Source organism: Peromyscus eremicus, chromosome 14, assembly GCF_949786415.1.
Source record: "Peromyscus eremicus chromosome 14, PerEre_H2_v1, whole genome shotgun sequence".
NCBI classification, from domain to species: Eukaryota; Metazoa; Chordata; class Mammalia; order Rodentia; family Cricetidae; genus Peromyscus; species Peromyscus eremicus.
In genome coordinates, this window is record NC_081430.1 from 67,639,442 (window position 1) to 67,663,597 (window position 24,156).

Below are 24,156 nucleotides of genomic sequence, written 5' to 3' on the forward strand. Positions count from 1 at the left end.
TCTTACTCTTACTCCGTGGCTCGCTGTGTAGCTGGGTGGCTGGCCCCTGGAGTCCTCCTCCTTCTCTGGCTACTTTTTCCTCCTCCCCCCTAGATTTCTCCTTCTATATCCTCTCTCTGCCTGCCAGCCCTGCCTATTCTTTCTCCTGCCTTGCTATTGGCCATTCAGATCTTTATGAGACTATCAGTTGTTTTAGACAGGCACAATATAATACCACAGCTTCACAAGGTTATACAAATGAAACATAAACAAAAAGCAATATACCTTAAAACAATATTCTACAGAACATAACTAATAATAAGTCTCCGTGTGATGATTTGGGAGCTGACTGGTGATACAGGTAGGGAACCCCTTTCCCTCCACACCATGACACAGTCACCCACAGCTCCTCCTTCTCCTCCTCCTGGCCCCCTCTCCTCTACAGAAGAGGCTGCTCTCTTATTTCAGAACCAGCTCACGTGCCTTCGTGCTGAAACTCATTCTTTCCTTCCAGGCCCTTCCACACCTCACGCATGAGATACCTTCCTCCTGCAGTTTTGCTCCAGCTCACACAGTCCGCCCTCCACCTCACTCTCAGCAGCCTGTGACACGCATTCCTACTCTTGATTTCTCCATGTTCCCGCCTCGCCTCCCACTCACATCGACTTCCTTTTGTATTCTCTACAGGACCTGGTATGCACATCGTAAGTACTCAAGAACAAACAAACAAACAAAAGATATGGGTTGATTATTTGGCTAGATAACCAAATATTCTTTCAGATGAGTTCAAGAATCAGGCAGGATTGGAAGATGTTGCAGAGCTGTAGAATTATCCAGATGGACGGAAGCAAAATGATGTCAGTCACACCGGTCAGCATGGAACCTGTAAAGTGATTGGCTGTGCAGAGACCCCCCAGGACTAGAGTAACAGCTTCTTCCGTCTCCCCACTGCTTAGGAGTGTGAATAAAATCAGAGCAAAACCAAAGCAGTTACAGGCGCCAGCCGCTGCGGCATCAGGGGCGTGGCGCGGGATGGATGCCTGAGAGAAGCTTCTCTTTCCCTGAAGGTGGTCAGTGCTCAGGAAGGGTGGAAGACACCAGTGGGCACATGGGTCAGCCAGGTGACCCGGAGCAGCCAGGAGCAGCTGGAGTCTCTGGGTGACACAGCTGGGCTGTAGTCCTGGCTTTCCCTGTGTGCGTCCTGAGTTCGTCTAGCCCTCAGCTGGCGCTCTGAAGATGAGGAGTGTTGGGACAATCATGGCGATTTCCTAGTCTCTGCCCCTTCTCGTCTGTGACCTCCAGGGGGGCACAGGACTTCTATTCTCTGGGAAATGCTGGCAGCTGAGACCCAACCCCAGGACACTCATATATTTCTGTGGCTGCTTCTCAGCAGGAATCCTTCCCACAGGCCAGGCTCTGTGGGGAACTTGGCACTTGGGAATCCCAGTACCCAAGGCTTTCCTCTTGTAGGATAATCTTTTTGTACACTGTGAAGATGTGTCTCTGCCAAGGCACCTTCTGATTGGTTTAATAAAGAGCTGAACAGCCAATAGCGTGGCAGGAGAGGATAGGTGGGACTTCCAGGCAGAGATAGGAACTCTTGGAAGAACAGAGGTGCGTCCCCCAGCCAGACATGGGGGAAATGGGATGCACAGTACTGAACAGAGGTAATGAGCCACGTGACAGAATGTAGATGAATATAAATGGGTTAATTTAAGTTATAAGAGCTAATTGGGAACAAGCCTAAGCTAAGGCCAAGCTTTCATAATTAATAAGTCTCCATGTCATTATTTGGGAGCTGGCAGTATAGAGAAAGTTCGACTACACCTTCCTGAGTCCCTTCAGCAAGGCTCCCCACGCTCACAAATCAGAACATCTTTAGCCTGCCTGAGTAGACCCATGGTCCCTCATTTATTCAAGGACAATGAAATTAGAGTAGTGAGCTGAGGGCAGGTGTGGTGGCATTCATTTCTATTCCCAGCATCCAGGAGGCAGAGTCAGGCGGATCTCTGTGAGTCCCAGGCCAGCCAGGGTTACATGGTAAGGCCCTGTCTCAAAACAAAACCAAAATATTGCTCTGAGGAGTGAAACTAAATACTTTTGGAAACCCAAGTCATAATAAGAATACCAGACCTTCAACCAACAGCCCACGTTTGACAGTCTCTGTTCAGGAACCGGCCCCTTTGCATGACAGTGTTATCTGCTGGCATCCCAGCAGCTACCAAGGCCAGCAGCAGGCTTACAAATGAAGAGAGATGTCGACCACTTACTCTGGTCACTCTGGGTAGAGAGAGAGAAAGCACTCCTAGATTGCTGAGACCTGATCCAAGGTCAACCGAGGTCTGAAAAAAAGGCTGTGAGGCCTGGGGAAGCAGGGCCCTATCTGCTCCCATCCCCCTCTCCAAAGCATCCTCAGGGAATCCTGCTGCTCATCCTGAGATTCCCCCCTCCCCACAGACAGCTGCTGTGAACAGAGGATGCCAGCGGCACCTCTGGAGAACTAACTCAGTTTACTTTCCTCAAATGGTATATGCCGGCTGAGAAGGGGACCGAGGGAATTAGGCCTTTAGTCCACTGTATCAGCAATGGGAAGTTACACCTTTCTGGTTCTTCTATTCTTTTTCCTGTTTGAGCATCCCAACAACTCTGTGGACAGACTGAACAAACGCTCTTCCTGTGCCCCATCAACACTGTGCTCTGGATGAAAAACACAGGCGAAAGACTTTCCTCGGGAACCAAAGCCAGGCATCAGCAGACGGGGCAGGGGCTCAGCGCTTGACTTCTGGCTTCTGTCTTGTCCGGAGCTTACACTAAACAGTGTTGAAGCAAATCTGTAATGGGAAGAGGCAAGGCTGACCTGAGGGCATCTGCTCTGCCCCTCTTCTAGCCACAGTCACGTGCAATACTGACTGTTTAGAAAGAGGCGTGGAAACTCAAGGGCAGAGGCTAGGGACATCTCTTGAGGTAGGAGAGTTTAACAAAGCAGTGGGTGGGTGGAGGAGAAGGGTGTGTGTGATGGGTCAGCTCCTAACTAGGCCAGGTTGAGCAGGGGGAGCCTCTTTTTCAGACTCCTACTCTCCTGTTCTGGAGACACTGGAAAGAGGAGCAAAGCCACAGACCCCCTCTAGTCTTTTAGGGATCCTTTGTGAATGGTCTCATGGCCTTCACTCTTCCGCACACATTTCACACTTCACAAGCCAGAGATGGAATGGGGGGAGAGAGAGAGAGAGAGAGAGAGAGAGAGAGAGAGAGAGAGAAGGAGAGGGGAGGGGAGGGGAGGGGAGGGGAGGGGAGGGGAGGGGAGGGGAGGGGAGGGGAGGGGACCAGAGGACAGGAGAGAGATCTTTATCTGCAGGCACAGCATTGGCCCTGACTACATGAGGCAAAGTCGTAAAAGGCAACACCGAAATTCCTTTTGAGAGTCTCAAGCCCACCCTTCTCCAGTCCCAGCACTTAGTCTGCTTGCACATTGGTTGATAATTTAATACCCCTACAAATACAGCCAATCATATGTCTGTCACTGATGTTGCTCTTAAGATTGCCTTAGGACTCTGTGGTAGGAACAATAATGAATGTCTGTCTTCTGTTGTTGAAATGATAGCTCCTTCAAGAGTCAAGGATCTTTTTGGAAAGTTTTGAAACTCAGTCTTTATTTTATTTATTTATTTATTATTTATTTTGGTGGTGCTGGGGTGCAGTTTCATCATGTAGTCTACACTGGTCTCTAACTCACCATGTAGCCCAGGCTAGCCTTAAACTCTTGTTCCTCCTACCCTAGCCTGTTTCATGCTAGCATTATAGGTATAGCTACCGCTTTCTTTTAGAATTTCCTCCTCCTTAATCTGGTCTCAGACTTTAAGCCCTTGGTACAACGAGTTCACAATTGAGGGGCAGTGGGTCACGTGCTCGCTGTCAAGCCTCCTCAGGAGCCAACAGTCTCAGAGGGACCTGATTCCCCACGGTTGTTTTCCGCCCTCCGTGCTATACACGCATGAAGACAGGCAGGCGAGCATCTGCATGTCCTAGAGATCTCCTACCCCGTCTACACCACATAGAGACCCGTACCAAACAAGCCCCACCCCCAAGGTTCAGAGAAGAGGGCAGAAGAGGAAATGGAAAGAATGCACGGGCCAGGGGATGGGGCGAGGGCTGCAAAGTGCTTTCTGGACACGACATGGTTATTGCAGTTGGTCATGAGTTGGTTTGTCGCAGGGTGGAACATTTGTTGGAAATCCCGTCGGGTGCTGTAGACAAATACATGCGACTACATCAAACGCGGTCTCACTGTCGCTGGAACGTAAGTGTAGGTTGGAAATGTCTGACTGGTGGACAGGAAGGAGGGCGAAGAGCATGGACCATCTGCAAGCCATATTTAGGAGTATAAACCGAATTATATAGGCAACAAAAAGTTATTTTAAAGATTTTAGCAGAGACTAGGGGAGGTGGGGGTCTGAGCTTAGCCTGTGGCTGTCAGAGCCGAGGAGAAGCGCAGAGGTGAGAGCCATTGTGGCACCTGACTGAAAGCCACACAGCCGGTCATACAGGTCCAAGAAGCACGCTGAAGAAATCAAGGCCCCTGCAGCCCCCAAAGCACCCTGTACACAGCAGGGCCCTTTTCTCTGCCAGAGAAGAGTTACAGAACATACTACAGCTACAGGCTTTACCAACAGGAAATTGTCATGTATACACATTGTGCGACTTTAGAATCAACAGTTACAATGTACATTTTTTTTAATTGCAAAAACAGCAATGATATCTGCTATGTGACTTGCACCCTCTGCCATGGTGCCCAGCCTAAACACTCCGCAATGCTGGCTGGTATGTGTAGCGGGCACATACCTATCTAGGCTCAGAAGCAGAAGATGAAGTCTAGAAATCACTCCCATGGTATAGATGGAGAAAAGGCCCAAGGGAAGACCCAGAGAAATACCAAAGCAAATTAGAGGAAAAGGAACCAATAGAGGTAGAAACGTCAAATGCTTTCTGCCATGGCTTTAGTAACAAGGAGAGGAGTGGGCCCCGGGATGGGTTAACCCATGCTGCGTGGGGTGCCTGAGGAGTGGGGCAGGGACTTGGGTGTGTTTTGGGGAAGGGTTGGAGTTGTGGTTTGAGGAGTGGAGTGAGGGACGGAGCTGACGGTACTTCCTCACTGGAGGCTCCATTTACTTGGTTGTAATTCGCTGTAGTCATCTGTCTTTGGGGGAGAGTCTGGCAGTTTGAGCACAGCCAACTCATGATACAGGAAGCGAGAGGCCAGAGTAGGACTCATACCTGACACCCAGCTCTACCTTCTGCAAGGACCTGGAAGGACGCAGGTGTGTGCTGTGACAGGGACAGTCTTAAGTGCTGGCAAGAGGAGAAGGCCAGCTTGCGAGACACCTCCCTGCCTCCCCTGCAAGCCAGGAGAGGCACTGGACTGGAGACAGGGCTGCGCTGGGAGTGCAGATGTTATAGAAACCTCCAGATGTGATGTTCCAGTGCCGTCAGGATATCTGAAAACGTTTAAGGTGAACCTAACTTCATATTTATTCAAGCAGTTGTTTCATACCTTCAGATTGGAGAGTGTCAAGACAACTGGTTGATACTCAGGTTATTCCAAATAAATTGGTAAGGTAACTCTTAAAGTTAATTGTAGTTTTTCCCCCCATTTTATATTTATTAAGTTAATTTTTCAAGACATGGTTTCTCTGTGTAACAGCTCAGTCTGTCCTAGAACCCATTCTGTAGATCAGGTTGGCCTCCAGAGTGCTGGGATTAAAGGCATGCGCCACCACTGCCCACATGCTTTTCCTGTGTTGTAAAAAGCACCCTGTCTCATGCCCATGTCTGCTTGCCTGCCTCAGTCTCTCTCCAGCTGTAGATGGGGCAGAGGATCTCTAAGCCCCATCCCTTTCTGAAGAGCTTTTGGCAACTGATAGTTTCTGAAGAGAATCATTCTTTCTTGAGGGTGTGTCCATGGGTAAGACTCAGGGTCCAAGGGACAGCCCCATACCCACCCACATATGGGCAGCACTGACTTAGTGATGTCTTAGTTAGGTTTCCATAACACACCATGACCATGAACACCTTGGGGGCAGAATGGGTTATTTGGCTTACACTTCCACGTCACAGTCCATCATGAAGGAAGTCAGGCAGGAACTCAAGCAGGGCAGGACCTGGAGGCAGGAGCTGATGCAGAGGCCATGGAGGAGAATTGCTTACTGGTTTGCTCTCCACAGCTTGCTCAGTCTGCTTTTTTATAGCATCCGGGACCACCCAGCCAAGGGTGGCACCACCCGCTGTGAGATGGGCCCTCTCACATTAGTCAAGAATGCATCATAGTGCATAGTGTGGACATTGTCTCAATTGAGACTCCCTCTTCCAAAATGACGTTAGCTTGTGTCAAGTTGACATAAACTGCCTAGCACAGGGGTGTTATTAAAAAATCATGAAGTTAGTTGGCTAAAGGATGTGTTGGGGTGATTTGAAGGGGCTGAGTGGGGGGTATATATGATCATGTTTCATTTATGAAATTCTCAAGAATAAAAAAAAAAAAAACCAAAACCCAAACTCTTAGCAGGGTGGTGGTGGCTCACGCCTTTAATCCCAGCACTTGGGAGGTAGAGGCAGGCGGATCTCTGTGAGTTCAAGGCCAGCCTGGTCTACAAAGTGAGTTCCAGGAGAGCTAGGACTGTTCACAGAGAAACCCTGTCTACAGAAACGAAAACAAAAACAAAAACAACCAACCCTTTATTCCATAATACAAATCCACGGAGTAGATGTTTGCCCCCCCCCTTTTTTCTCTTTTAAAGTCCACTCAATGATCTCCTCACACACCCTTTCCTGACCAGCTCAAGTTGAACTGCCCAGTTCCTCTGCTGTGGGAACTAGTTTTCACTTGTATCTTGAATTTCTCCCAGAACTGCAATTAGTCTTTGCCTGCTCCTCTCTTATGGATGAGAGGGCAGCTTCCAGGTACGGCATGCATCTCACCAATTCATTTTTTCAAAGATTTACTTATTTTTTTTAATTTTTAAATTCTCTCTGTGTGTACATTAATGGAGGGGGCAGAGGCCAGAGGCGTTGGCTACCCCTGGGGCTGGAGTTCCAAGAGGTTGTTGGCTGCCTAAAGCAGATGCTGGGAATCCAACTCAAGTCCTGTGTGAGAGCAGGCCTTGTTCTTACCTGCTGAGCATCTCTACAGCCCCTTCACTGAGTTATTTTCCCCTGAAACCTAACAAGAGCAAGGGTGTATCTTCTTGAGACCTAGCCCAGTACATGAATAATCTCAGTGAAAAGTTGTGTCCTGTGTTTCCGAGAAGCCAAAGACTCACTGGCTAACAGGTGAAGGGAACGGAAACGTTCTGAGGATGCTGTCCCCTTTTACATCCATGTTTTAAAAAGAATTTCAATTTTAAAAAATTAAAATATAATTACTTTATTTTCCCCCTTCCCTTTCCTCCCTCTAACCCTCCATGTCCCCGCAACTCCTTGCTCCCTCTTGAAATTATGGCCTCTTTTTAACTATTGTGTTACACACACACACACACACACACACACACACACATACAGATACACTGTCAATGCTTAAATGCATGAATACAATCGGCTCAGTCCATCTAGTGTTACTTGTGAGTATAGGATCTCAGGGCTGAAGACTTGGTATTGGATAACCAATTAGGGAAGAGCATTTCTTCCCCTTCCCCCTCTGGGCATTCCTTAGCTGTCTACAGTTCTTTACGTAGGTGCGGGACCCATGAGATCCCCACCCCACGTTAGCACGTCTATTGGTGTACTCGGTCAGGTCTCCTTTGGGCAGCCATATTGTTGAGCTACGGTGGGGTTAACTTCCCTGTCGTTTCCTGGAGACACGTTCTCACAGCAGCTCTCCTGGTCCCTGGATGTTACAGTCTTCCCACACCCTCTCCTGAGATTCCCTGAGTCCATGTGCAGGTGTGTCCATTGGAACTGGAGCCGCGGATCGCTTGTCCTCTGCATTTCTGACCAGCTGTGGTTTTCTGCGATGATCTCTGTCTGATGTAAAGATTAGTTTCTTTGATGAGGATTAGAAGGATAACTATTTAGAACGCAGTTAGGAATTCTGCGGGTTTAATAACGTGGTGGCAGTAGGTTTTCTTGTAAGATCCGTGACAGGCGCGTCCACAGCTCCCATTTTGCACTTGTGTTATGGAAGGCATTCTTTAGAAGAGCACGGTGGAAGGCAGAAGGTTGCTAACCCAGGCAGTTGTTTAGGTTTCCAGCACCAGGCATGGTTTCCCTCCTGTGGGTAGGCCTTAAGTCCAATTAGAAGCTGTTGGCAGCCACCAAGGTATCAGTGCCACATTGTCCCCTTAGGACTGTCATTCTGGCCATTGTGGGTCATGGTTGTTACAGTTGGTAGTACTGTGACAGATCTCCAGGAACTTCTCTGCTAAGTTCCATCTTCCACAGCCCCCTCTAGCCTGCTGTACTGGACCTCTGGGTCTTCTCTGGTTTGCAAAAGTACCACACCCTACTAACCCCACGCCTTGCCATACAGGATTCTTCTTCTTTTTTTAAACAGGAGCGACCTCTCCATTCTTCTTCTCACGACTCCGGACTCCCCTGTGGTGAAGGTGGGGTACAAGAGCAGGTGATGAAGGCTGGGGTGGACATAAAGGGGAATGGCAGGCACACCGCTAAACTCAGACGCTGACCACTGTGGCTTTTTGTCTCTTTTTGGGTCAGTTACCTCAGTCTGACTTAGAATGGCCATCTGGGAAGGCTAGGGAGCCTGCCTCTTCCCTTCCCTTGCTCACAGACCTTACCCTACTAACTGTCATAAGGTAGTCAATGCCATTGTATGAGTTACTTATCTCCTGGCTGTGACAAAACACTCCAAAAAACAAAACTCTTAAGGAAGGGCTTATTTAGGCTCAGTTTGGGGGTACAGTCCATTACAGTAGGGGAGCCACAGGAGAGAGCCATGGATGGTGCAGCTCAGTCCTGACTCCGTGGAATGGCACCACCCACACTTGGGGGTGGGTCTTCCCCACGCAATCCAATCTAGACAATCCTTCAAGACTGCCCAGAGGCTTGTGCTGTTTCTCCCACAAGAGAAAAATAGACTGTTCACGTGTGAGTTCTATGGGGCGGTGATTTAGAACTGACCTAGGAGCCAGGGTGGTGGTTCATACCTGTCAGCTCAGTGTTTGCCAGGATGAGCCGGGGGGGGTGGGGGGTGGGGGGGGTGGGGGGGGGTGGGTTAAAACCAGTTCAAAGCCAGCCTGGGCTACACAGCGAGTTCTAGGCTAACCTGACCCAAAGGGTGAGACTCTGCCTCAAAAAACAAGGAAGTAAATAAGCAAAAATGAACAGGGCTGTCATTCAAAGCTCACAGGGAATTCCAGGTCTACTGTCCCAGGCCTCCTCTGTTTTCAGCCAGACTCTTCACAGAGAGCAGACTGGGTGTGAGTGTCTAATACATGCTTCCAGAGTGAAAAGAACTTTTGAACAACATTCTTGTTTTGGTTTTTTTGAGACAGGGTCTCTCTACATAGCCCTGGCTGTCCTAAAACTCGCCATGTAGACCAGGCTGGCTTTGAACTGACAGAGATCTTTCTGCCTCTGACTCCCACGTGCTGGGATTTAAGTTGTGCACCACCATGCCTGATGAACAACACAATTTTAAAGACTCTTTGTAGCAATGCTTAGAAAGATAGCTACTGTGTGTGTGTGTGTGTGTGTGTGTGTGTCTGTGTGTGTGTGTGTGTGTGTGTATCTGAGACAAGATTGGCCAGGATGGCCTCAAACCTAAGGTGGTGATATATTGTTTCCCCCAGTATATTGTGCACCCTAATAAAGCTTATCTGAGGATCAGAGGAAAAAGCCAGCCACTATATTAAACATAGAAGTCAGGCAGTGGTAGCACACACCTTTAATCCTAGCATTTGGAAGGCAGGAATCTGTCTGGATCTCTGTGAGTTCAAGGCCACACCGGGAACAGAACCAGGCATGGTGGCACATGCCTTAAATTTCAACACTAGTTAACCACAGAGGTCTGGAGGTCTGAATAGACAGACAGGAAGTGATGTAGTTGGGCAGAGAGAGGAAGTGAGATGCAGAACAGAAAGGCATATAGGCATGGGTATATAGGAAGTAGGTCTCTTTGGCTGAAGATTTCCAAGTGGTAAGAATGTGGCTGGCTTCTTTCCGCTTTTCTGATCTCTCAGTTTTTACCCCAATATCTGGCTCCGGGTTTTTATTAATAAAACCGTTTAGCAATTCGTCTTACATATAGCTGAAGATGACCCTGACCTTCTGATTCTCCTGCCTCCATCTCCTAAGTGCTGGGATTATAGGTATAAAATAGCTATTTTTTTTTAAAAAAAAAAACCACTGCATTTATATCTGTAAGTGCCATTGACATCCAAAGGCATTCTCTGCATCAATTTTTTTTTTTTTTTTACTGAGCGCTGTCAAACTTGCTTTTCTCGTTTCTCAGTTTTATAAACCAGCCCTGCATTCTGGGTAAACTGAGCTCTGAGATGACTCTTTCGAACACTGGACTGCCGGCTCTTCTATCTCAACTTAAAGAGAGCTGGAGTCATCTGAGAGGAGGGAGCCTCGACTGAGGAACTGTCTTCTTAAGCTCTGGCTCCAGGCAACCCTGTGGACATTTCCTTAATTAGTGATTGATGGGGGAGGGTCCAAGCTCACTGTGGGTGGGGCCGCCCTGGGCTGCTGGTTCTGGGTGCCATAAGAAAGCAGGTGGAGCAAGCCATGAGGAGCAAGGCGGTAAGCAGCACTCCTCTGCATCAGCTCCTGCCTCCAGGTTCATGTTCCACTTGAGTTCCAGCCCTGACTGCTTTTGATGATGGACTGTGATAAGGAAGCAAGGTTGCGCATGGTCATAGTGTTTCATCACGGCAATGGAAGCCCTGACTGGGACAGTGTGGGTACATCTTATTTAGTCAGAGTGCTCAACAGCTCCCATTTGGCACTTGTGTTATGGAAGGCATTCTTTAGAAGAACATAGTGGAAGGTTGCTATGTAGGTTTGCTGGTACAATGCACACAAGTCTGGCGATGACTGCCAAAGCAGTGGTGAGCCATCGCACAATCTGAAACCCATCCTGCCTGGTCGTCGGGTGATTAGAACGCTGACCTACAGGTAACTCTCTAAAACTTACTACGGAGCGGTCCACGAGTCGCTTGTAGTTTGACAGACTCCAACTGGTGGTTCATCACAGCCTGAGTGAAGTCTTCAAGATCTCCACGTAGACCAGCTGGATCTCAAAATGATTAATCTTGTTTTGTCTGGAAGAAATGTCAATGTTTTCAACCTTATGAATATTAAAGATGTGAACTGATCATACCTCAAAATAACACCACGAATAGTAAAGATCTCAAAAATCAAGAGCTATTTAGTGTTGACAACAATCTTCTCATCAGGCCATTAAAAAGTCCTTCAAAAACACTGGCGTGGTGGCTCATGCCTTTAATTCCAGCGCTGGGAAGGCAGAGGCAGGATGGTTTCCAGTGAGTTTGAGACCAGCGTGGGCTACACAGGGAAACCTTATTTCAAACAAGCAGAGAAAAGGATGTAGCTTGGTACAGTGATTGCCTAACATGCACAAGGCCCTAGTTTACTTTTGGCATGCGCGCACGCGTGCACACACACACACACACACACACACACACACACACACGAACCTATCTTTAAGGTCTGTGTGTCACTTTACACTGGCTGATGGACCAACAGAAATGGCTGGGAAATACAAACTAGCACTTGCTATCCCGACACGAGGACCTGTCTCTGGGTGACGGACACCCACAGAAGGGGTAGGAGGGAACCAGGCCCAGCAGCGCAGGAGAGGAAGGGAAGAGCCCTTGCTGGCCGGCCACTCTGGCCAGCATTGAGATCCAGGTTCACAGAGCCACACTGGGGCCAGAGAGATGGCTTTGCACCGAAGAGCACTTGCTGTTACACAGGGTCAGAGTTCAGTTTCCAGCACTCAGAACTGCCTGTAACTCCAGCTTCAGGGGGCCGGCCGGAGACCCTCTTCTGGCCTCCTCAGGCACTTGCATGTGTGTGTGCATACTCACACCAGAACATACACATAACTAAAAATTAAATCTTAAAAACAAGAGTAAGATGGAGGGCGACAGAGCTTCTGATGTCAGCTTCTGTTCTGCAAATGCACAGCACCCTTCCCCTCAAATGAAAAGTCACGGTTTTCTTAACGTCCTGACAGATACAGTCAGGCAATCCACCGCATATATTATTACACAGTAAAAAGAGCATTTATTGACCGTGGTGGTGGTGGCGGCGGCGGCGGCGGCGGCGGCGGCGGCAGGGGCACATGCCTTTAATCCCAGCACTTGGGAGGCAGAAACAGGTGAATTTCTGAGTTTAAGGCCAGCCTGGTCTACAGAGTGAGTTCCAGGACAGGCACCAAAACTACACAGAGAAACCCTGTCTCGAAAAACAAAACAAAAAAAACCAAAACAAAATAAGAGCGTTTGTCTGTGAACAGGCACGGGCTTTAAAGAGAATGACTACACTTCTGAAAATACGTATGAAGGAGGACTAAGTTCCAGAGCTAGAGAAATGATAGATTACAGATAGGATCTCACTGTAGCCCACACTGGCTTCAAATTCTCACCAGTCCTCCTGCCTCAGCCCAAGTGCTGGGATTACGAGTGTGAGTTACCATGTCGGCAACTGTTACAATTACCTGGACTTGGTCCGTGGGAACAGCTACCTGACTGCTGCTAGGTTGAACACAGAGAAAAACCACAGAAGGAAGACTTGGGTAAGGGTCCAGAGCAATGGAATGCGGATCCTGCAGCACATTTAGGTTTCTATATTTAGAAACAAGGATTCCCTCCATCCCCATCGGCCTTTTAACATTCATGGCACTTACTTTAAAATTATAAAAATGAGCTAGGCCTGGAGGCCTAGACCTGTGATTCCAGCTACTTGGGAGGTTGAGGCAGGAGGATGACAAATTTAAGGCCTGCCCAGAATACATAGTGAGTATTCCCAGCCTGGGAGACCTAATGAGACCTGGGCTCAAGATTTCAAAGAGAGCTGGGGACACAGCTCAGGGGTAAGGCTCTTGCCCAGTATAGATGAGGCTGGAAGTTCAAAGCCCAGTGCTGAAAAAACTCTAGGTATGTACATACATTACACATACCCACCTTCCTAAGTGAACAGCAATGACTTCCCTCCACCCTATCCATCTTTCTAAAATGGCTGACTCATTCAACTAACAGCACTGTGGACCAGTGTTCTCAGCCTTCTCCTGCCTCAGCTGCTGTTACTCCATGATAGGAGAGGGACATTGACGTGCACTCTACACTGTCAAGAAGATGTCTGGATTTCACAATGCAACAGATAAAATCAACTGGCATTATGCAAGTTTTCCAAGTCCCTACCTGTAACGCCATTTCTGCTGTAAGGATGTTTACTGAGCACTTACTATCTGCCAAGTACCCAGGTGCACTGCATACAGCAAATGACTTTAATTCCCATGGGAACCTCTGAGGTCAGTAATAAAATGATCCTTGAGAGGACAACAAGCCACAGAGTTTAAGGAACTCCCCTCAAGATCACCAAGACCGAGTGACAGATCTTGGGATCAAATCTGGGTCACGTGACCCTTGACATGCCACTTTATTTTATTCGGAATGCACATGAAGAAAATCATACAAAGGATTTGTTCTAGCATATTGCTATCTACTATATACAAACGGCATCTTGTTATTAAAAGTGAAAGTATCTCACCACCACAGGTGTGTCTGGGTGTTCTGCACTCTGGCCCACATCAATCCACCTCCAAATGGCCCTGAGACCTCACTGCTCTCCCATTCAGAATTATGGAAAGTCTAAGTGTGGCCTTCCTATTACTTTTCAGTGAAACTTTGTTCACCCTAAGATTATAGGATTGTGGGAGAGCCACTGACAGTCAGCTCCAGTCTTTTGATATGAAATCCGCTCCTCTAATGAAGAAGGAATGCCTATTTGGAGAGCCAATTAAAACTAATTAGAAGTTTTAAGTACTTCTAGGCACTTCAGCTAGAAAATGAAGTTCAAGGTGAAGGAACTTCATTTTCAGAACTGCACTAATGAGAACCAATTTAGATTCTTAAAGGTCTCTCTTCCTTGTACAGACGGGATCGACAGCAGAAACCAACGATTTATGAATCACGATGTGTGCGGCTTCATGAGTGACAGAGTTGAACAGAATGGACAGAAAGCTACACCAAATACAACTTCCGAGGAAAGCCATCCCATTTGGCTTCTGTCATGCTCTCTTCAGCAAGGAACTCCTGACGGGCAGCCTTGTTCTGAAAGTCAAACTTAGTTCAATTTTAAAATCCGAGGGTGACTTCAATTAAAAATCGCAGTTTTACAGCCGCCTTGGTAGATGCTGTTTAAAGACGAAGACTCGTAATGCCACCTACAGGGGGCCTTTAGAACCACAGCTCTAGTTCTCTGTCCTATCCTCAGAATTAATATCCCCAAATCTCACTCATCCGGACATTTAACCAGAAAGCTCGAGGAGAGGGTGACAAAGAAATAAAAATGATCCACCGGTTTGGATTATTACTTCTTAAAGTAACTGAAACCAACCTAATTTCACCATCTACAATCCACAGACACACAGCAATAAAGCAGAAGACACAGTTATGCAGCCACAAAGGCCCCTAAAGTTCTCCGCAGAACATGGAGGAGACTCAGGTCATTGGTGATGAAGTCTGAAATTTGCCTCTTTGAACTGTAGAATCCCTCCTTCTCATGCCCTCTCTCCTCAGATTTCTCTATATTTTCAGACACTTGGACAGTGATTGCAGTTTCTAATGTTGTTCATAAGGTTTTTAGATTCAGGTCTGTGTGTAGGACAGGCCATTTCATTTCTAAATGTTCTCCCTTCTCTATGCCCTCCCTCTGGGGAAGTCGACACACACTTCTTTATGGTCATGGTTCTCCACGCAGGATCAACATTAAAGCTATCTGGAGTCTTTCAATAATAACATCACGCCTCTTGTTTAATTGGGCTTGGATGAAGCTTGGGCATAGCGTAGCTTCGGCTTTTGTTTGCTTCCACTTTCCCAGGTGACCTCACCGTGTAGGATGGTTTACGAAACACTGCCCCAAAGCAGGGCTGCAACCCTTGCCAGCTGACTTCCACCTGCATTCTGGAAGTGGTTTATGGGCCCCCCTGTGCGCAGCAGCCGAGCCTGCTGCTTGTTCAAGAGGATCCCGACTCATCTCTAGCAGTTTCCTTAGACACTAGCAGTGGTGTGGACAGTTGGGATGTTCTGGCTCATGCCCAGCCATCGGCATCCTCATCCATCTGTTGCACCTGCTATTTATCTTTGAGATGTGGTCTTGTTACTATGTGACCCGGAATGACCTTGAACCTATGATCCAACTGCCTCCAGCTTCCAAGTGCTAGGGTTCCAGATATGCACTGGGCAGCTCCCTCTGGACATACACATTGCTGCTAGGTCTTCCAGCCCCCAACTCACAGATCACTTCCCAGGCTGGTAGAGTCCATCTACCCCCTGCTTTTGTGCTCACAGCAGTCCAGTTCGGCCCCAAGCTCTGGTCTAAAACAGTCAAATCACTCTTCCAGGTCAACACGAGCCTGAGCAGAGATGCTGGTCTCCCTTCGCCTTCAGCAAATCCCAGTTACCTCCCACGCCCTTCTGGTGGTTCCCAAGTACAGGGCCCTGATCCACTAACAGGCCTCAATGTGCCAAATACTGAACTCTTCCAAAATTGAGGGTCCCCCAGGCTTCTCTGTGTGGAATGCAGTTGGTGCCCGTGTTCTCTGGAGGGGCACCCCTCGGTGAAGTCCTGCACTAGAGCTCGGTGTTGGCCTCATTCCAGAACAGGGAATTTTAAGATCCCCTTTCATTCTGCTACCAATTACTTAAGTCCAGTCACTCCCGTAAGTCAGGTCCCCAGAGGCAGTGACTGCGGAGGACAGGTTAGGGAGTGGGTCTAGCTAGCAGGGAGGGCGGGCGAACAGGGTGTGGTTTCCAGAAAACTGGCACTAAGTTGTTCTTTGGGCTAAGCCAGTTGGACTGCATACGTAGAGTTCCGAGGAGGGAGGAATAGAAAGTGGAGCGGGTGGGAAGGGTGTGGGAATCTGAGGGTTTCTAAGGTCAATGTTCGCTTAGGAGCTCCGTGCTGTGGAGCAAGCTGCCAAGTGTAAGCTGTTACCTCCCAAGCATCACACCTTCAGCCTCTACTAACCGCCTGGGCAGACTGCCTCAAGAGGTGGCACATACGAACCCAGTACTTTGAAAATGGAACAGCGAGCAAGCTTTAAAAACCTAAGAAATGCTGTGGGATGTATGGCAAATGTGTTGCTAATTAATCAATAAAACACTGATTGGCCGTTGGCTAGGCAGGAAGTATAGGCGGGGCAAGGAGGAGAATAAAGCTGGGAAGTGGAAGGCTGAGTCAGAGAGACACTGCCAGCCGCCACCATGACAAGCTGCATGTGAAGATCCTGGTAAGCCACGAGCCATGTGGCAAGGGATAGATTCATGGAAATGGATTAATTTAAGCTATAAGAACAGTTAGCAAGAAGCCTGCCACGGCCATACAGTTTGTAAGCAATATAAGTCTCTGTGTTTACTTGGTCGGGTCTGAGTGGCTGTGGGACTGGCAGGTGAGAGAGATTTGCCTTGACTGTGGGCCAGGCAGGAAAACTCTAGCTACAAAGAAAGCTCCCACATAAAGCACGGTCTGAACTCTGACTCTGGTCTCAAAGTCTCTACATGGAGCTGCTACTGCTTCCTGGAAGGCTCCAAATGTTCATCTCTTCAAAGTCATTTTGGAAGCATTCAGAGTCACAAGGTTTCAAAAACATGTTTATTTCAACACATGAAATGTGCCATCTCGCACCATGACTGTAAATCCCAGAATTCTATCTGGTTACTACTTTTTTTGGAACCGGTCACTGACAGATTAGTTCATGTGAGCAGGTGATTATTAGAACAAAAACTGGAGACAACGTAGTAAAAACCATGTGATAAGTGTGCACTGAACTAATTTTTAGTTACTCAAAAAAACAAAACAAAAAAACCCAAACAAACCAGTTTCGTGTAAATGTGATGTCTTAATATGGGTATTTTAAAATCAGATTTTCTTGGCTGGCATTCATGAGAAAACTGCTGGACCATGTGAGCACAGACACCTGTAACTGGCTTTCTTTTCTCATGCTATCCTTTGGAGACAGCATCTGTCTTAGTGACCCACTGGAGGACCCCTAACTCTCGAAATCACTCCCTACCTGTGAAACGAAAACTCTGACCAGTAAAGATGCAAGGTAATATTTTCGATTTCTTTTAAAAGAACACGTAAGTATTAAAGGTAACAGGAAAAAGAAAAAACACTATTACCTGAAAGACAAATTAAAATTTACTGCTTCCAAGTTAAACATAATCGTACAGTAATAGATAACTATGATGACTAATTGGGCCGAGTTATCTCTATTTTCGTTTTTTCTCTCTCTTGAGACAGGGTCTCATTATGCCTGGAACTGGTTCTGTAGACCAGGCTGGTCTGGAACTCAGAAACACGCCTGCTTCTGCCTCCCCAGTGCTGGGATCAAAGGTGTGCGCCACCATGACCAGTCCTCAAAACATTACTACACAGTAACAGATAGATATCATTAGAAATTGAATCAACTTATCTCTAGTTTCTTGAAAATGTACTGAATCAACCATGCTACTTTAGAACTGAGGCTAACCTCAAATTTATTTTTATTTGAGTGATCCCAAGGTTTCTTTTAAGCAGACCTTGGTGCTGAGCTAAGTAACCCAAGTTGGATTGCAAGTCGACTGCAGGCAGGTGTTTCACACTGTGGGCAGTCCGTGGTGGTCGTCATCCATGTACCAGATCTCTAAGGACATGCTGGAGAAACTGTAAATGCGATCTTCCCATGCTGTATGCACATGCTCCATTCACATCTTCACCTTACCCAGGATGTTAGGAGCGTGGGTAAGATGGAAAAGGTTTTCATGATGGCAGTTTCTATAAGGAAAAGGGGGGGGGGGGGATTTAAACATTAATTTCACATCACCAACTTATTTATTAGGTATTTTATACTATGTGTACACCCAGTAGTGGCTAAATGCAATTCAAGTGACTAGATGTGTGCAATGTTTAGAGGTGGTTCTTAGCTAGCATCTAAAGCAATCAAGGAGAAAACAGATATATGAATATCACCAAAAACCTCTGTGCTGCAAAAACTACACTACCAAAAAATTCAGACACCCACAGAATAGGAGAAATTTGCAGTCACACATCTGGTATCAAGAAGCAAAGGAGTCTTAGAATATTAAAGGCAATTCCATTTGAAACTGGGAAAACATTTCTCTAGTGCTATATACGATACTGAATATCATTAATCACTAAGAAAAAGAAAGTAAAGACTGCAATGAGATCCTACTCCACATCTACTACAATAGCTCCAGTCAGGACAGATGGACGGAAGCAGTGTTGGTGAGGATATGGCCGTGAGGGAGCCCGGCACACCAACGGTGAGGATGTCAACAGTACAGCAGCTCTGCAAAGTTCGGTCACTCATCACCATACCTCTGCAGCCTCTAGACTCAGACAGACCCAGGACTTGGAAAAATGTGCACACACAAGAATGTTCAGAGCGGCATTACTCCTTATGGGTAAGAGGCAAATGGGATGAATGATGATATCAGCTGATGAATGAATGAGCGGATAAGATTACCAGAACCATACACGAGGATGTGATCAGACACAGAAAGGAGTATAAGGTGAAGCAGGATACACGGAGGAAGCCCGGTAAAACTTTGCTGAATGAAAGGAGAGACCGGAAAGGACACACAGTGAGATTATACTGTACGGCACACACAGGATGAAAGGAGAGACCGGAAAGGACACACAGTGAGATTATACTGTACAGCACACACAGGATGAAAGGAGAGACCAGAAAGGACACACAGTGAGATTATACTGTACAGCACACACAGGATGAAAGGAGAGACCGGAAAGGACACACAGTGAGATTATACTGTACAGCACACAGAATGAGCAGTAGGCAGTGAAGACTAGCATCCTTTCTTTTCTGGGTGAGGACACTTAAAATTAGAACGTGGTGCTTTATACAACTCTGAATATACTAAGTTACCAAGATGTATGCTTTGAAAAGAGTAAATTTTATGAAATGAGAATTATATCAATTTGAAAAGGAAATAGGTCTTTGCAAAATCAAAACAACCCTTTATATTCAGAAATTATATAATTATATATATATTATATATTATGCCTCAAAAAAAAATCTTTTAAAATAGTACAGCGGCTTTAGCAAACACTGCAATTCCTTAAGGCACAAAGTGTATTTTCTTTGCCCTTTTAGCACATTCCACATGAACACCAACCAACCTAAATTATAGTCCTCTTACCCTTCTTTCCTTAGACTGAATTTTAACACCACTTCTGGTCCCTAAAACTCTATGGCTAGAATCCTTATCGTCAGCAAACATGGTAAATAAATCCAATCATTGCAAAATCATCAGAAAGAAGTGAAGCTTACTAAATTTTAGCCTTATCAGCCCAACTGAGGTCTCTACCCTATGGCAGTCACAGCTCCAAACCAGTACACAGATGGAGACACCATCCTCCCCTCTACAGGCCTGTCCGGCAACGGAGGCAATCCACATAAATGTTGTGGCAGAGAAAGGCCGCAACAGGGAGACACATATGAAGTTCCACTTAACTGGGGGGACTTTTCTTTTACAGATCCATCCACCCATTGCCGCTGTAAAGGAACAGGAGAAAGGCTGAAGTTTACAATTACAACAGGCCTTTAAACAGTCAGAGAGAGAAAGGGAAGCCACAGAGAGCCAATCGCTTGACTGAGGCTGTGTCTAGTGCCGTCATTTGGGAAATGCCCCTCCAAGGCCTGTGTGTCAGAGGCTTGGTCCCTCGCATGAGGCCCTTGGAGAAACAGTAAGAAGTGAAGTATAATGCCAGGTCTTCTGGGCATGCCCCTGAGGACAAGCCTTGGACCCTGCTCCCCCTTCTCTCTTTTCGTCCTCGGCCAGAGGTGAACAGTCTCTTTGGTCACGCTCTCGCCACCACCTGCAGCTTGCTCACAGGCCCAACAGATAAGGCTAACTAAATCCAGGACAGAAATGGGTCAAGATAAACATTTCTGGATTTCATTATCTTAAAGTAACTGCGGATGGATGCTCAGTTCCACAGCCGTTTAATTTACAGCTGAGAAGGACTTTAAGAGGGCCCAGCGGACTGGGGGTTTAGCTCAGTGGCAGACGGCTTGCCTGTCGGGTGCAAGGGCCCCTTCCCCTGCAGGGCAGAAACACATTTTTTGAGATAGGGTCCCATCATGTAGCCCAGCCTGACCTCCAACTGCATACATAGCCTTGCACCTCTTGAGTTCTGGTTGTGACCAAGAACCCCAGGGACGACAGGTGACGGAAATCTTGAGTGCCACGGTCTGCGGCCACTCAGTCACCACTGCTATTTCACTATGTAGGGGTGAACTGGACAGCACCTTAGCCCACAGACAAGAATCAGCTGGTGAGATCTCTGAGTGTGAAGAACTGTGAACGCACGTACCGATTTCTTCCTTTTGATATATATAATATGAATGTCTTCACTTCGGTATTCCTCATCATGTTTGTCCAAGGGTATTTCCTCAAAGTCAAAGTCTAGTTGAAGGAGCTGTAAATTTCAAGGACATATATGTTACACTCAGTCACTTGGACAGACTTACGGTGATGAATTCAGGATGATGGTCACTTCTGGAGAATGGCTGACTGGGAAGGGCAACATGGGAACCTTCTCAAGTCTTGAAATGTCCTGTATCTTTATGTTGGAGCAGTTATTTGGATGAAAATGCATGAGCTGAGAACTTGATATTCATGCATTAGACATGTTTTTTTGTTTTTGTTTTTGTTTTTTGTTTTTTTTTTGAGACAGGGTTTCTCTGTGTAGCTTTGCGCCTTTCTAGAACTCACTTGGTAGCCCAGACTGGCCTTGAACTCACAGAGATCCGCCTGGCTCTGCCTCCCGAGTGCTGGGATTAAAGGCGTGCGCCACCACCGACCGGCATATTAGACATGTTTTAACTAAATACAAATTATTTTAACTATACATAATTTCAAAAGTTCAGTAACATGTTCTCATATTCATGAAAAACATGGAACTCATTTTAGCATATGTTATCTGAGGGCGTCATAAGCCAAAGGAGTCCTCTCAGCTGGCCAAATTTCAGGATAATACAGATAGCTTCAAAATGAGCCAGTTTTTAATGGGTTGAATTTGTGCCCATAAAAGGGTCTAGGTCACTGCTTGGGGGAGAGTGAAGGACAGATATGGGAAAGATAGGCATTCCTTTTACAATTTTAAAAATAAATGAACAACAACAAAACCCTAAAAATCACTAACTAGGTAAAACATGTAATAAAAACATATGGAGAAACACAGAAGTAAAATTCACACTTCTATCATAAGACATCACTGATAAGCTTCCAAAGCCAGTCTTGTGTTGAGCAGTGTTGAAAATGGTCTCAGAAAAGACACGCTTGTCATGACCCGTCCCTGACCCTGTTCTGTCGAGCAGTATGGACTAGTGAGAACAGAAAGAAAACTCAGGACTGCAAAGGTCAGAGAACAGTGAGTTCTGTGCAGAGGGTTGTGGAGGGTCCTCTCCTGAGTTCTTATGAAGAGAAAGCTTTTCCCGAATGAACCTGCCAGAGCAGCCACTGACAGCCACAAAGATGGACCTAACCCAACACTCACCTCAAAATACTTTTTCTCAATTTCTGGATTTTTCCCCATTGTGCGCTGTTCATAACAACATATAATACAAGTTTCAGATCCACTGAGATCTTTTAATGTTTTCAGCAAGGGTTCCAAGGACTATTTAAAAAAAAAAAAAGTACAATTTTCAGTTTATTGCTTCAAGAATTTCCTGTTATACAAAGGGGGTCAGGAGGTAAAGAGGTCAACTGCCCTATAATCAAACCATTCTGAATCAACACAACAAAGCTATGTTCTATAACTAGACTGGTAAACAACCACTGACTGATCAATAATTATACTGATTTCTATCCCAACCCCCCCATCCAAAAAAAAAAAAAAAAAAAGAATCTCAAGGATTACATCTTGTTGTTTTCACAGGAAAACAAGCGGAATTAACTTTGTCTTTGTTTGTTTGTTTTGAACAAGGGTATACTATACAGACTAGGCTAGCACTGAACTTGCAGTGACCCCTCCATATCAGCCTCCCAAGTGCTGAGATTACAGGAGTTGTACCACCATGCCCAGCTAGATTCAAATCTCAAGTCTAATTTCATTTAGCCTAAGTTAATGTGGTATTTAAACAATCAACAAATATATCCTACAAAAGTAAAATTTATTTTTATTATTTTAATTATGTGGCTGTGTGCTTCTGTGTATGGGCATGTGCACAAGTGTTAGTGCCTGCAGAAGCCAGAGGAACTGACCTCCTGGAGCTGGAGTTACAGGAGCACTGAGAGCTGCCTGATGTGGGTGCTGGGAATCGAACTCGGGTCCTCTGGAAGAACAGTATGTGCTCTTAACTGCTGAGCCATCTCTTTGGCCTCCTGACCTTAATTTGAACATCAGCTGGTTCAACAGTCATTAACTTACAAATAAATACTGCCCACCACTGTATAAAATGGTATGTAAAGAAAAAAATCATTCCAGAAGTGTAATAAATCTTGTCACTAATTTTTTTTTGGGGGGGGGTGTTCACTCTGTGGCCTATGCTGGCCTGGCACTCCTGGCCATCATCTTGCCTGGGCCTCCCATGTTCTGGGATGCCAGGTGTGAGCCAACCTGTCTGACTTGCATCTTAAGATTTCAATGTCGCCGGGCGGTGGTGGCACACGCCTTTAATCCCAGCACTCGGGAGGCAGAGCCAGGCGGATCTCTGTGAGTTCGAGGCCAGCCTGGTCTCCAAAGCGAGTTCCAGGAAAGGCGCAAAGCTACACAGAGAAACCCTGTCTCGAAAAACCAAAAAAAAAAAAAAAAAAAGATTTCAATGTCATGGTTAACAGTCGGTGGGAGAGAAGAGAAGGGAGGGAGGGACTGATTGATTTTAATTTTTCATAATACATCCAAATGGGGAAATCCTTTTAAAATTTTACAAAAAGCCTCCGGTAGAATGCATGTAAGTTTTCTCAGCCACTGTTCACAGGCCTCTATGCTTCTCCTGAATTGTATATACGTGGTAACTCTGTCCTCTCTTTCCTGCCTCATCATCTAAACGACAAATATCCCACACCCAGCGATGCCACAATGTGAAGGAATGTGGGCTTAGGGGCACACGAAGTAGCCAGCTCACCGGACGGACACTCACCTCCTCATAGTATATGCAGTCGGCCATTAATATGTAGTCTGGCGAAGTCACGTCTTCTAATTCTTCCCCCCTTAAAAATATCAAACGGATGTCTTTAACCGATGCTTTTAACAATTTATTCATTTCAGCAACGAGGAGCAGAAAAGTTTCCCTCCTATTAACTATGCGCTGAGCAAAATGCAACTTAAAGCAACTGAAAGCGGTTATCTTAAAACAAGCTGAAAGGCCATACAAACCATTTCAGTACCTTGGCTTGAACGGAACCAGTCACAAGATGCTTGTTCATACTGATGTTCATTTTCAGCAGGTCTTGCAGCTCCTCGAGATCAGTGACTACCACATCTGCCCTAGAAGACAACCTCGATTGAGGCACGGGCGCACGGCGGCACGCCGCCGACCCGATGCGGGGCGCCCAGCGCCTTCCCGCCGGCTCTTACCCGAGGGTGGCGGCCATCAGCCCCACGGCCCCGGTGCCCGAACCCAGCTCCAGCACCGAGCGGCGACTCAGAGCGTGGGCCCCGTCGCCGGAGAACGCCGGCGTCTCCAGGTATTTGGAGAGGACGATGGCGGCGTCCCACACCACGCAGCCCACGCCTCCGGAGCCGTACTGCTGCAGCCGAAGCACTGTCCCGTCCCGCTTCTCCAGAACCCGCACAAAGCTCCACAGCGGGTCCTCCACCGCCGGCTCCGGGGCGGCCGCCATGGCTGCCGCCGCCGCCGCCGCCGCCGGCCGCCGCGCGTGGTGACGTCACGCCCACGTACGGCCCGCGCCTCCCAGCGGCCGAGCGGCTGCCCACGGCGCGTGC

The 24,156-nt window shown here is 47.0% G+C and overlaps 1 protein-coding gene across 2 annotated transcripts; it reads right to left on the bottom strand.

Moving 5' to 3' along the window:
- Positions 1-11,121: 11,121 nt before the first annotated feature.
- On the bottom strand, positions 11,122-24,092 carry Vcpkmt (valosin containing protein lysine methyltransferase). 2 transcript variants are annotated; one of them, XM_059279235.1, is made up of 6 exons: positions 23,788-24,092; positions 23,587-23,697; positions 23,351-23,420; positions 21,766-21,885; positions 20,581-20,685; positions 11,122-11,255 (listed from the first exon to the last, which is right to left on the bottom strand). In XM_059279235.1, the coding sequence occupies exons 1-6, from the start codon at positions 24,051-24,053 to the stop codon at positions 11,241-11,243; spliced, it is 687 nt and encodes a 228-aa protein (XP_059135218.1). In that variant the 5' UTR covers positions 24,054-24,092; the 3' UTR covers positions 11,122-11,240. The 2 variants fall into 2 exon arrangements, with proteins under 2 accessions (XP_059135218.1, XP_059135217.1); XM_059279234.1 differs by lacking the exon at positions 11,122-11,255 and adding an exon at positions 17,695-17,997.
- Between the last annotated feature and the right edge of the window lie 64 nt (positions 24,093-24,156).

Excerpts from the sequence above, each read along its gene's own strand:
- Vcpkmt (XM_059279235.1), bottom strand. The coding sequence starts at position 24,053 with ATGGCGGCCGCCCCGGAGCCGGCGGTGGAGGACCCGCTGTGGAGCTTT. Across the intron at positions 23,421-23,586 it reads CAAGCCAAGGTACTGAAATG|GGGGGAAGAATTAGAAGACG; the intron begins GTTTGTATGGCC and ends GATATTTTTAAG. Across the intron at positions 20,686-21,765 it reads TTGAGAAAAAGTATTTTGAG|CTCCTTCAACTAGACTTTGA; the intron begins GTGAGTGTTGGG and ends TGAAATTTACAG.